Genomic DNA, 13,314 nt, shown 5'->3' on the forward strand with positions numbered 1-13,314 from the left:
TTATAACTTCATTAAATGCTTAAAAGACTGCAGTCCATGATCGACTTGGCGTTGCTATTTTGAAGAAGACCCATTTCAATTATTGGAGGAAAAAAAAACGATATCGTAACAACTCAGTGAATCAAGTCGGGAAAGGGAAAAAAATAACGTTTGAACCTTTCCTTAGCGTATCATCAGTCAGTGGTTCTCCTTAATCTTCTCCACTAACCTATCAAAAATAAGTGTCACATGAGGCTTAAAGAGCTCCGAAATTTACCAGAGGCAGCTAAGGGTTCAATACAGGAAAAGATCATGGCCCAGGACTGGCCCACCTGAGGAGTAGAGACATGACCCACTGCAGCATTGCATACAAAAATGTGAAAGTGCAAATGCTCTTCCATGTGCCAGGAAGGCTTGGAAAACGGCTAGAGTAAACGCACCCATTGCATGTACAAAGAATATAATGTCAGTCCTGAGACTACTCTCATACACATCATGGACCATACACATCATGAACGTAATTGACAAGTTTCCTGCGCGCATTACACATAGTTAACAAGACAAATATTAACAGATAAAAACCTTCACACACAGATCTCTGAATGGGCTTTATGACTTTGTGATATTGTTATAAATGGTTTAAACACTTCCTTATGATTGTTTTTAAAAAAAAATCATCTTTAGACACATTACAAGAAATTACTACAAGCTGAGAAGATAACATCAAAAATTGCCATAAGAACTTGAGCTGTTATCACAGAGTTGTGTAATCACTCTGGTTATGGGAGATATTTGTTTCTACCATTAACACTTACTCTCCATGGACTCACAATCATGCATCTGAAGCTGCTAGTTCTACTACATGTCTATATCAACCTAAAAACCAGTCTGTTCTCAACCAATACTGAATCAACCCACAACAACCAGGCAACTCACAATCACTATAAAATCTAGGCAATTGCATTTCAGTGAAATCACGAACAATTTTCCATTGGTCTGGGTATTTTATGGCAGCGCAAAAAATGGCTACATTTCCCCAAGTTCAGCAGACTTGAGACACAATATGACCATTACTTATTGATCACTTCTGAGCTCCCTTTGCTCCATGACAAAGATGATCTAGCAAAACCCTGGTGAGTTTTAGTCTTTTACACCTCAAACACGACAGAAACAGCAAGTCATACAGCCATAGGGAATGGTACTGCATACTATTGACAGTCAGAGGCTGTGGTCCATGGCATTAGGAAATGGTGGGCAGAGGCAAGTGCTGGAAGTGGCTGGTTGCTAAAGCAACGGGATCCACAGTTAGGTTGAACACAGGGTGAACTGGACGCTGCACACAAACAAGGTTTTACAGCTGATTATCAGAAACAATATAATCAGATAACTGTCATTTCTGTTGCTGTTTTTGTTTCTCTGTGTTTTTACTGTCAAAGAATCACTTATCAAATTTTGTAATTAATACAAATAATTTGGGAAAAAAAGACTATAAAAAAGGCAACAAAACATCTATGTGCCATGAATACAAGATAACTGCACAGTGCTTTTTGCAATCATGCTGAAAGCACAGCAACTGGCAAGACTGCTGGTATATAAACATTTTTAGCAGATGGTGCCTGCTCACCATGAAAGTAATATCACATTATAGAAATGAGTACTCGTTTAGCAAGGTAAAAAGATGAAAAGTTTGGGAAATTCTACAAAGGATATACAACTTGCCATCCCAGTAACATTAAATTAAAAGTAATATATTCACCACACTTTTTACAACAAATGACTCTCACCAAAAGATTATTGGGATTGCCAACAAAACAGGTATGGGCGAGTTTGTTACCAGAGTAGTGCTGAGCTACTGACAGTCCTGACAGGCAATAACAGGAGTGATAGTGATCCCGTGGTCTGCAACACACATGAAAACTGTTAGAAACATAAAATCCAACAAAAGAAAACAAGTTAACTTTTTTCATTCTGAGCTACAGACAGCCCTAACGTGCTTTTCGTGTTCATAGTTGATTTGCAAAGCTTGGCAGTTTGATAAATACATAAGTAACATGTACCTGAAATCAGTGTGTTACAGTCCCATTCATTCACACAGGAAATATGTGATGCAGCACGCAAAAACCTGGCTAAAGTCTTAGCTATGCACAAAAATACAACACTGATGAAAATAAAGATTTTTTTTTACAAATATCGCATCTTTGAAGTTTTAAATTTGCTGTCGGTAAGTATTCAGTTTATTTTACCAACTTGAAAGCAAAGGCTTCAACACTCAGCTTTTCAATCTAAGAAAATTGAATAATCTGAAATTTCAAAATGAACATTTACACCCCAAAAAGGGCAAACTTGAAACATTGACCAAACATTAACCTATTTCAAATTACAGAAAAAGGCATATTATTCACCTTAAAATGAAATTCATATGCTATAAAGTGAAATAAAACCACTGAATACTGAATGTTTTTTTCTCGGCCAGTTTGTAAAAATCTGTGGCATTTAGACAAAGTGAAATATATTTCTGCAGTGCAGACAACTCACTTTCCTGGTTTGTCGATCAATCCTCCTGAAGCGAACTGACAACATATGAGGACATACTCCTGCAGAGCCTGCTGGTCAAACATCCAGTTGGAAGCACTCAGTGCTTTGTCGTCTGCAACAAAATATCAGATCAAATGAGTTGCAGTAAAAAAAAAATTTTTTTTAAACTTTTTTCTCAAATATTACAATAGGAAGTCAAGATTCAAAGCAACCAGAATCATACTCCATGGAAAAAAACCACGGCCTTATAAATCACAGAAAAAAACAAAACACTGCTTAATTAACAGTTTGAATAGAAACTGATAACACTATCCACTGACCAATACCAACACTACATGACCAAAGGCCAAACCTATCAGCAAGGTTGGAGCCAGTTATACAATACAGTCCACTTTCAAGACAAGAAAGCCAGTGAAATGTTTATTTCAAGATTCTGAAAGAACCACAGAATTAGAAATCAGCAGACAGTACCAAATACTGACTAGATGATGTGTCTAAAATTGTAAAGTTTAATACAAACTAATATACAGAACCTGGATGAATCTTAAAAATAGGTCAAGCACACTTTGACATAAAACGATATGCTGAGCAATAAATACCTAAATATGAATAAAAACAACAACAACAAATGTTTGTGTTGTTTACTTTATTGCTGTCTTGTTAATCTGGATAACTTTGAAAAAATGTCAGTTGTGTTTCACTTTGCGTACTGTTCCTTGGCTGTTGTCTACGAGTTATTCTGTCTGGCTGATGAATAAGTAAAAAGCCAAGTCACCTTGCTGACAGAGCACCATGTGCAAGATGGGGAAAGCTCCTCCTTGCCAGAAGGAGTAACAGCCATCCACCAGTTTGTTGGTACGACCCTGGAACCCTCCTTCGTACCTCATCTGGCGCATGCTTGTCCACCTCTGTGAAGAACAGGTAACAATAAATAATTGTTTCTTCGGTTGTTGAGACAAAATCTGTACACTTCACTTCCTTTTCAAAAACCAGTCAAAGATGAAAAATTGTTCAGTGGATATGAAAAGCTCACCAGTAATCGTGGCACGTCACACATGTCGGGTTTGTTGAGAATTACAAGTGCAGCCAGGCCACAGAATGAATAGCCTCCATGAGCTTCCTGACCAGGATACCCTGCAAACCCGCCTTCATAGGTCTGACATCTGCAACACACAAGAGGCACAGCTTCTGTATTTACAGACAAATGAAACTTGATGCACACAAAACGACTACTCTCAGCAATCACTGACAAATGGATACCAGGCCTGTACTATTCAGTTCCTTGACAACACTCACAAGGCACTACAACACAGCACATAAAGACCAAGTGAACACTCAGCCTCAAGTGAATAAACAATTCAACAAACCTTTCTTTAAAAGATATAATTCACAGCAATAATCACTATGCTTACACAAAAGAAATACTGATAAAAATTTGCAGTTTTCTATACCTACCCTTTTCAACAACTAATGGATCTGATCTTGTTGTTTTGTCTTCCACTCACATCATATCCTTCTCCTCAGAACAATACCACTCCAAATACTCATTCACATGAACAAACGCACTAGATTTAAAACTGGGACCTTTCCTGAAACAAAGATTCCAAGCATATTAAATTGTAATAAATTTTGTTTCACCCATTTCTATGAAGGATCTTTATTTTATTTATTTTTTGTTGTTGTTTTAGTTTTTGCAATAACATTATTTCATCACTCAAACCATCTTGTCAAGTTGGTAGATACAAATGTAATCGCAACAGAAAAGTTTATTTCCACATGGGCGAATGTATACATATAGTCATATACATTTCTAAAGAAGTTCCTTTTGTGAATAAGAGTAACAAAACAGGTAACCATCAAAACTTAAACTTTCAACTGTTAAAAAAAACATAAATGTTATGCAGTACATTAGTTGCAAGGTTTAAGGAAAATATCAATATTTACACACTGTACCCTAAACCAACAAGCCTATCATTCCTTTTACCCACATAAACAATTTACATTTTATTTCTGGCATCTAATATTTTTCCACCAACCTATCACACCTCTCCAGCATCCCCTGTCTCCTTCAACCACAACACTGTCAACTTGTGTAAGAGTCTAAAGTTGAAAGAAATCAAAGAAATCACCTTTTTTTTTTCAAGACAGACAAGGTAAAAATTGAGTATATTTCATGCACTAACATACATTTTAATAAATTTTTTTTAAAAAAGGGGGGAATCAGTTGTAGTTCTGAATACATGCTAACACTGAAGTAACACATTATTAACAACACTGGAAAAATAAAAATGAGGAAGATACACAAGAAAACAAAAATGGAGAGAGAAAAAAAATAGAAGGAAAAAAGAAAGAAGCTATTTTATATGCATTACTTGCAAATCCATTCTGCAGTGCCTTCAAACAGTTCCTTACTGCACATGTTGGTCAGACGAGCAGCTGAAGCAGCACAATAGGCACCCCTGCAAAACAAAGGAGGAACTCTGTTCATTTCAGTCCACATCATTTACCATTCCTCATCAAATTCATGTCGCACTGTGTGGACAAATTTCTAACTCCATATATACACTAGCCAGTCTGTCCATGTAAACACTGAATAATAAAGGTGTCAGGAGAAATCATAAAAAAACAAAAACACAATGAACAAAACAAACAAAATGCACAATAAAACATTATTAAGAAGTTTGACCCATTTTTTCGCCCGTTTCAAGTCCTGCAGTCAAGATTTACTCTTCATTATTAAGAAGTATGAAAAGGAAACAGAAACACTGAAACCATTAAGACCAACAGCAGAAATATGATTTGTGTGAGGTTTCCCCCCCACCCCCCTCTTTGCCAATCAGATTTCACAAGAATTTACTACTGAAGTGACTTCACTCAAGTTCCATTGCCTGAACCTGGCTTTCATATGGTACAACAAAAATATGACATACTGGCAATGTCACGAGCACAAAAACAAAAAAAAAGCTTATAATAGAGCACTTCTGCATTAGTCTGGAGTTCATGGTTTCTCTGCTCTTGAAAATTTGCCAAAATAAATAACCAATGAAGTAAATGGATATAAAGAATAAACACCATTTCTCAAACAAGTCATGTTACATATTTAGCAGCTTCATTGACACAATGATTCACAGATAACATTTCAATAGCTTGTATGTATGCAGGGCATTAATAGATAAACAATCTTGGACAATAATGACTATGGAACATTTCTTGTTTCTTAATTTTTGTGTCCTTCCCAGAAGTGCATTGTAATCATAATTACTATAGAACTGATTTTTTTCCCCCCTTAATTTTCAGCAAAATCTGGTGAAGACAAAATATGACCAAACAAATTTGTAAAAGTCTACCACAGAAACACACACACACACATACACATAAAAAAAACATTTACACAACACAGACACAAGGATAAACAAAAACAAAAAACAAAAAAAAGAACTATTACACAGATTTGCAGTCTGAGTAAAACACACATATGAACCAAAAAGCTATCCATCTCCACTTTTCAGAGCTATGATATGCATATATAATACAAATAAAAACCAACCTAATGTCCACTTCACCACCCTGATGCATTTTGAATGCTCCTTCCTCATCTCGCATGGCCATCAGGAACCGATACAACCCTGGTCTGTATTGGAAACAACGGGATTTCATAACTGCATGGCTCATCAAAGTTGACAGAAACATCATAACATTATGGTAATAAAACAAAAAAAGTGCATTTGGATGAAAGCTGGCATGAACTTAACATTATCTATAATAAAAAATCAGCTGTTATGATTTCTACGGCAAAATATAAACTATGAAAATGCCAAAAAATGCATGCATTCTGCCATATGATATTTGTTATTTGCAACCTACAATGCATTGCAGTTTCGTTCCTCCAGACACATGTTTCTGTTTTGTGGAAGACATGCATTCTATTTCTTGGTGTGTAAAATTTCGATCTATATTAATGCTTGACATCTAGTTACAGTGTGATATACAGTAGATTTTCACATTTAGTGTCAACTCAATGAAAATCCGAAAACAATGACCTTTCTTTCAAACAGTCTACATACCTGTCCAGAACGTCAAAAACTTTTGTTGTGACAGGGGCCAAGATACACAAGGCGTTCACAGCAGCGTAAGTTGGTGCAAGGTGAGGAAACTGGCCTGGTCCTCCTTGCAATACAGTCAACACAAAATCCCTACCATTTATTACAACACAACAAAACCAAATAATCTAAAATAAGCTAAGGCAAGAAATCTTTATCTAAAATCATGAATTCTGACCATCTGTGTTTAATTTCAAAGGCAAAGCTTTGATTCCTTGAGACTCAAGTCAAAATGTTCTGACAGGAAATGTATGTAAGAAACAATATTTTCACAGTATATACACACAAAGCAAACTCAATGAAGGATAAATGGAAACCAGATTTACCATTAGTAATCTAAAATGAGTGATAGGGATGTGTAAGAAATCAGCAAGATTTATACTGTACTGTAGAATGCAGCTTCCTTCTAGTCGTAGAACTGATCTAAAAGATATCACCAAAACTTGTCAATTTTTTTAATACTTTGTTATGTATGTGTGTGTTTTCTTTCATTTTTATTTTATTTCAAATATCAATGCTAAAACTGAATTGTTATTAAACACTGATTATCGATGTTCCATACAGTAGACTGTAATAACTATCTTTCTCTGCAGGAGTGAATTCATTCCCATTTAACCATCTTCTCATTTCTGAAACTTCACACACATTCACATTTTAAATAAATGATCTCAAGCATCCACTCAACCATGTGCCACTCCCACCATCCAAACACACACCACCTGTATTCAAAAATGCCTCACACCTTTTAAATCACAAACACATTTCTTCTTACTAAAGCCACCAACTTTCCAGTCCAGTACCTGCAAAGCCACCTGTAGGGTGCTGGCATCTTTTAAGGAAGTCTGCAACTCTGCAAAAAAAACATTGCATGAGTTTATACACACACACACACACACACAGACACACACACACATGCATGTGTGCATAGGTGTGCGTGTGTGTGTGCTTGATAAAAATCAAAACAAAGAATGAAGAAATAAAATAAGAAAATCAATCAAACATTATTTTGACAGGAATAAAAGGTTCTAAACATGATTATCAAAGGAAATTTTCTATCTAAAATTACGTTTCAGTAACATACTTACCGTGACCCACTAGTGCAGACTCCGGCAGGGGTTCTGACATTCCTGTCCTGTGCAAACTACTATCCGCCTATGCAGAGAAAACGAAAGTAGCTACAGCCGATAACCTCCCAGAAGTAGGTAACCTACCCTTTTATCAATAACATTTTCTGAAAGTACCCCAGTATGTTCCAACACTATATAAGTGGGGAAAATGAAAAGAAAAAGAGAAAGACATAAAGAGAGAGAAAATACAGAGTAAAAACAAAATGCTCCTGACCTGAGTGCATGCTCCTCTGACAGCTGGTGATCCAGGAGGTCCAAACTGTGGAGGATCCAATAGCACAGCCAGGGACGACTGGCATCTAGACACTGAAAATACATCATCACAATCTTTGCTCTTACTGCTTTCTCATTTTTGTTCTGTCAATGTTGATGCCAAATACATCTATATCTGAATATATAAAATATAACATATCTGAAAATATCTAAACACAAGTTTTCATGCATCATTCTTTATCAAACTCATTTATTTTATTAAATTATCAATGTGCACCATATTTTGGAATCAAAACAATGTAGCATTCTGAAAACATACGCCAGTGACAGTGAAGGCACCTTACTAGATGAGCTAATGATGTGAGTAAAAACAAAAAACTAATTTTTTTTTTAATGTATCCCTGTCATTTTTGTTTCACCAGTGGCTGACTGCTAGGAACAATTGTTCTCCTCAAAAGCTTGACTTTCACATGCCAAACAGTACTCATGGATACTGTGAAACTAAGAGAGGAAAGGCTTCCAGATTTGACAAAACTCCTCACATTTATTTCCTTCGTTGTTGGGCCACATATATTTCTATCTATCTGTGTCAGTGTGTAACATGTTAGATAACAATTTTTATGGACAGCATTAGGTTATTATTTCACCTTGTTTATGCAATAAGAAAGTGGACAGCTGCACATCACATGCATATAGTACACACACTGACAAGCAAAATAAAGTGTAACAACTGAGTACTTCTGACATACATCTAAAATAGCAACTGAATAGGACTAGCTATGTATCAGGGAAACCCTGATTTCCTTAGAAAAAGACTTTCTCAATGAGATGCTGGATTGTTAACCTACCAGGCACCAACTTAATTAGTTAATATTTGAACCAAAGACCATCATACTAAAAGTCCATTACTCTGATCATTCTGCTAATGACCAAATGAGCCCATCAAACTATGTTACAAACCTCATATGATTGTGTTAGATGTTTCAGACCCTTCAGAAGAAATTCCTTATGGTTATTTCTTTCCAAGAGAGGGATGCTGGAAACAGAAAAAAAATGTCACTGTGTCTGTGTGTGTCATACACACACACACACACACACACACACACACACACAAACACACACACAGATGCACAATACACATAATTATGCTTGCAGACATCTACTCCTTAAATGATACAGATTACTTTACAAGTGAACACATATATCATAGCCCCGTGAAGTACTCAAATAGTCTCAAACATGTTCCAGTTATCATCATTTATAATACAAACTTTGACCAGTCATATTCCATCCTACAATGGCCAGAAAGTCTTTTTCTTCTGTGTTCATAGGCTGCAACTCCCAAGTTCACTAATCTATAGATCAGTGAGTGGCCTTTACGTTTTATGAGTGACATGTTTTCTTTCCTGCTGTTCAGGTAGCCACACTCCATACTGGGGGATGTGCATTAATTTTTCTATAACCCACCAAACTCAAATGGATTATCAGATCTTTAGTGTACAGGTTTAATATTTTGCACATTTAAATTAACAAAGGGATTAAGGCAAAGCAAGTCTGCATATCTTCACTGACCAGGAAGATCTGAAAAACTTGTGGAAGTCTAATGCTGTAAAATTAATCTAATCACTTAGCTATTGGGTATTACACATGTTTGACCAGAAATTGACATGATCTTCTTTACCATTTCGCAAGAAAAGTTATAATCATTCTAGTATTTTAAAAGCACATTAACTCACTCTGGAAAGATCTCTAACTTGCTTCGAAATGACGAGTAAACCCTGGCACAACTTTCCTCAACCACCTCCTGGAAAAAAACAAAGACATTAATTACACATCACATATAATATTAAACATACAACTTGCATGTATGCATACACATGAATATTATACTGCACTTTACATACTGTGTTGTTATTTCAACATCACACGCTGCTCTCCATTATATTCAAATCAATGACAGAAAATCTCCATCTCTATATATCTGAGCTTTTTAATTTCAACAACCCTTCTCGCTCAATGAGATCTGCTTCAGGTTCAAGATCTCTGACTGATGTTCCCAGGCCAACAGACACAAAAAAGTTAAAAAAAAAAAAAAAAAAAAATCCAAAGTGATGTATATGTTGAGCAAGCCTTCAGTTCAGGCCTGTTACTCCTCTGTGGAATTCGAAGGAATATACACCTAACTGACACAGACCCAGCCTTCAACAACACTACTTTCAAGTGGGGGCAGGGATGGCTAATGGCTAGAAATTTAGTTGGTTTGCCCAGGCCTCGACAACTCTTCTAAAGGCAGTGGGGAGTCAGTAGCGAAGGCAGAGGAGGGAAGGGCATTCCACATTCAGATAGCTAAAAGGGAAGAAGGAATGCCCTATTCACATCAGTACGGGAGGGCGGGATTAAAAGTTTAAGTTGTTTCAGGCTGTCTAGCATCTTCTCCAGACACACTCCACCACATGGAAATGGCAGGTTGTGGATCATTTGAAGTCTTTGATACAATGTCTGTTACATAAACTGTTAAAGCTGGAAGAAGGGAATCAACAAAATGTCACTTGTAAACTTGTAAATTTCCAGTTCCTTTTTACCACTTTCATTTCTGTGAACCCTCTCTCTGTATCTGCAGAATGCACTGGAATGGAGAGGACCAGATAAATTTGGCTAAAAAACTATGGGCTCTTGTCAAACTTGAATAGCAAAATGTTGCCAAATGCTATAAACTTAGATATAAGTGAAGAAATAGTCAAGGCCAAATTAAATTAAATGTGATGCTCGCCTGAGAGGGAGAATGGGAGGGAGTACATCTATTATTTCTGAGCTGACATGTTTTATTCAAAGAACACATTAAATTTGGTCTCAATGAGTCTGCTGCTTTTCTGAGAAACCAGGATGGGATGATCATGGAGGGAGGAATTATTTTGGGCTATATCTGTCTTCCCCTGCATTCATCTATGTGACTGGTGGAGTAAACATTCATGCTTTGTTGTTAACACTTTTCATTCTGTCTTGTGGGGAAAATTTGTGGATATATATCTATATGTATACACTGCTGTTATTTTTAATGAAATTGAAAGGAGTGGGGTATGCATCTGGTCTGCATTGAAGATGACTGCACAGCCCTGATGGGGATACTGAAGATCTGTCTGTATTTCATGATGTGCATAAGCTGCCTGATCTGCAGTTATGAAATGGCCTGCCTTGTCAAAGAATGTGCCCTTACTTCAGAACAGCAGTACAACTTATCAATTACAACTACAACAGTACAAGCCCTGTGCTTTTATGATTTTTTTTATTTTTATTTTTTATTTTTTTGATAACTGTAACTTTTTGCACTGTGTTTTTGACATTCGGTTTCTAACCAGCTTTTTCTACCGAAATTCGTCGTAGAATGTTTCAAGCTTTCCAACAAGATGACTATGTTCAATGTTGTGAATGCCACCAAGGAAAATGTTAACCATAGCACCAATGGCATAATAAACTAAGTACACAGCGCACCTTGTATCCATATACATTTTTTGTGTATAAGTCGAATCTTTTACTTTTATTTTTCAGCCGTTTTTATTTCTTTTGCTCTTTTCCTATTGTTCGTGTTTTTATTTCGTTGCTCTTCAACACCATTATCAGATTATGATCATGGTCAAGATGTTGACCGGGGAATACGTGCAATTTGCGACTGACCTGTTCATTTGATGTATCAGTTCTGATGCTTTCATTGTCGAAGCGTAGTTTATCAAATCCGTCTTGAAGACACCTTAGAATCGGGTCTGGAGTGAACTCTCCTGCCATCTCCTCTTGATTATCGAAAACGACAGCTTCTGCACAAATTTTAGCGGAAACGTTTTCTGCTTGTACGACCCAAGAACAATCACTCGGAACGTGCATGGGGAATTACTCATAAAATGTCGTCTGCTTCAGCCGCACAACTAATCGTGTAAATAGGCAGATTTGATAAAGTGGTCGAGATTGGGAGATTTATTTTTGAATTCGAGACTGACTGTCTGAGGATCGCTGTATGACTGTTTCTCTCCCTCTTCCAGATGTGTCCAAGGTTAACGCACAGAACATTGCATTAACCCTCCCTTCCCCCTTCCAACCAACCTCAGCTGGCCCAATCTCTGTTTCAGTTTCAGTTTCAGTTTCCAGAAGGCGTCAGAGTGCCTTCTGACCGTACGCTTCACCTCATTAGCTAAAAATAGGAGTTGGTGCCCGATCCTCGCATAAATCGAACGTGCTAGTCAAGGTACTGAGAGCCAACCATAACCAACCATAAGTATGTATAAAATATTAGCAAAACACGGAATACTGAAGTAGAGAAAATGATCAGACGGATAAGAGTATGATATTAGTTGTATTATCTCACATCAGTTCAGTGTTGCCGATATGCTGGATCAACTCCAGCGGACCTCTCTTCAACAACGCCGCCGCGCCAGCCGACTTGCCATGCTGTACAAGATACAGAACGGTCTCAGTGGCATGCGTAAGGTGTGACAGCCTCAAACCCCTCGTCCTCAGAAAGAAAAGATCTGAGCACATCACTCCTCTTTTGCAACATCTCCACTGGCTCCCTGTCTCACACCGAATAAAGTACAAGATCAGCACTCTATGTTATAGATGTATTCACAAAACTGCCCCTTCCTATCTGTGCGGCTGCCTTCACCTCTACACGGCTCCAGTCTCGCTCACTACGATCGGCTTCAGATCCACTCTGTTTACGCATACCCAGATTCTTAAACACTCGACTGTTGGCCGCCGTTCTTTCTCCGGCAGTCTGTCTCTGGAACTTCAGTTGCAATTGGAATGAACTTCCTCTTTCGCTTCGTCAAGTCTCCACACCAGGCTCAGCTCTTTCAAGTCTGGTCTTAAAACTGCCCACCTCTTCCCAAAATAGCCTCCCTTCCCTGCCTCTTCCTTGTCTTTAGTTTCTCCAGTTTTAGAGTTATGCATGCGTGTGAATGACTGGTGCGAAAGCGCTTTGATTTGTCTCTGCACAAGATTCAGCGCTATATAAATACCATTATTATTATTTTAGTTCCAAACCCATGACTGCAAGCAACAGAAGAACGGCATACCATACAAATCAGTTCCAGCGGATCACATGCCGCACAGATTACAGAAGCTACTGATCCTTTCCCCCCCCCCCCCCCCCACCCCCCCGAAATCATCCGTGACTGGAATGCCTTTCCCGGCTGAGACCGGCGTCTCAGTCCAGTCCCTCTCCTTGGACACCTTCATCCCGAAGGTGGGGGAAGGGGTTATAGATGTAATCCTATGTATTGTGATTTTTTGAGAAAATGGTTTCAGTTGAGAATTTATTGTTTGAAAATGAGTTAATCAATTCAGGGAAATTGAATTATTTCTACCTATGC

The 13,314-nt window shown here is 37.5% G+C and overlaps 1 protein-coding gene across 2 annotated transcripts; it reads right to left on the bottom strand.

The window, feature by feature from the left end:
* Positions 1–574: 574 nt before the first annotated feature.
* Positions 575–11,970, bottom strand: LOC143280978 (protein farnesyltransferase subunit beta-like). Of its 2 annotated transcripts, none has more exons than XM_076585827.1 (13): positions 11,627–11,970; positions 9,691–9,758; positions 8,915–8,990; positions 7,956–8,047; positions 7,415–7,464; positions 6,579–6,681; positions 6,062–6,145; positions 4,887–4,973; positions 3,548–3,677; positions 3,290–3,422; positions 2,515–2,626; positions 1,814–1,878; positions 575–1,312 (listed from the first exon to the last, which is right to left on the bottom strand). In XM_076585827.1, the coding sequence occupies exons 1-13, from the start codon at positions 11,828–11,830 to the stop codon at positions 1,188–1,190; spliced, it is 1,329 nt and encodes a 442-aa protein (XP_076441942.1). In that variant the 5' UTR covers positions 11,831–11,970; the 3' UTR covers positions 575–1,187. The 2 variants fall into 2 exon arrangements, with proteins under 2 accessions (XP_076441942.1, XP_076441941.1); XM_076585826.1 differs by having other exon boundaries at positions 1,764–1,878; positions 11,627–11,964.
* Between the last annotated feature and the right edge of the window lie 1,344 nt (positions 11,971–13,314).

This window comes from Babylonia areolata, chromosome 4 (genome assembly GCF_041734735.1).
Source record: "Babylonia areolata isolate BAREFJ2019XMU chromosome 4, ASM4173473v1, whole genome shotgun sequence".
In the NCBI taxonomy this organism is placed as follows: domain Eukaryota; kingdom Metazoa; phylum Mollusca; class Gastropoda; order Neogastropoda; family Buccinidae; genus Babylonia; species Babylonia areolata.

What these genes read in the sequence shown, in the direction of transcription:
- LOC143280978 (XM_076585826.1), bottom strand. Translation starts at nt 11,830, where the DNA reads ATGCACGTTCCGAGTGATTGTTCTTGGGTCGTACAAGCAGAAAACGTT. An exon ending in GTTTTTGACGTTCTGGACAG is followed by an intron (nt 6,146 to 6,578) that starts GTATGTAGACTG and finishes TTTCCAATACAG; the next exon opens with ACCAGGGTTGTATCGGTTCC. An exon ending in TTGATCGACAAACCAGGAAA is followed by an intron (nt 1,879 to 2,514) that starts GTGAGTTGTCTG and finishes TGTGTGTTGCAG; the next exon opens with ACCACGGGATCACTATCACT.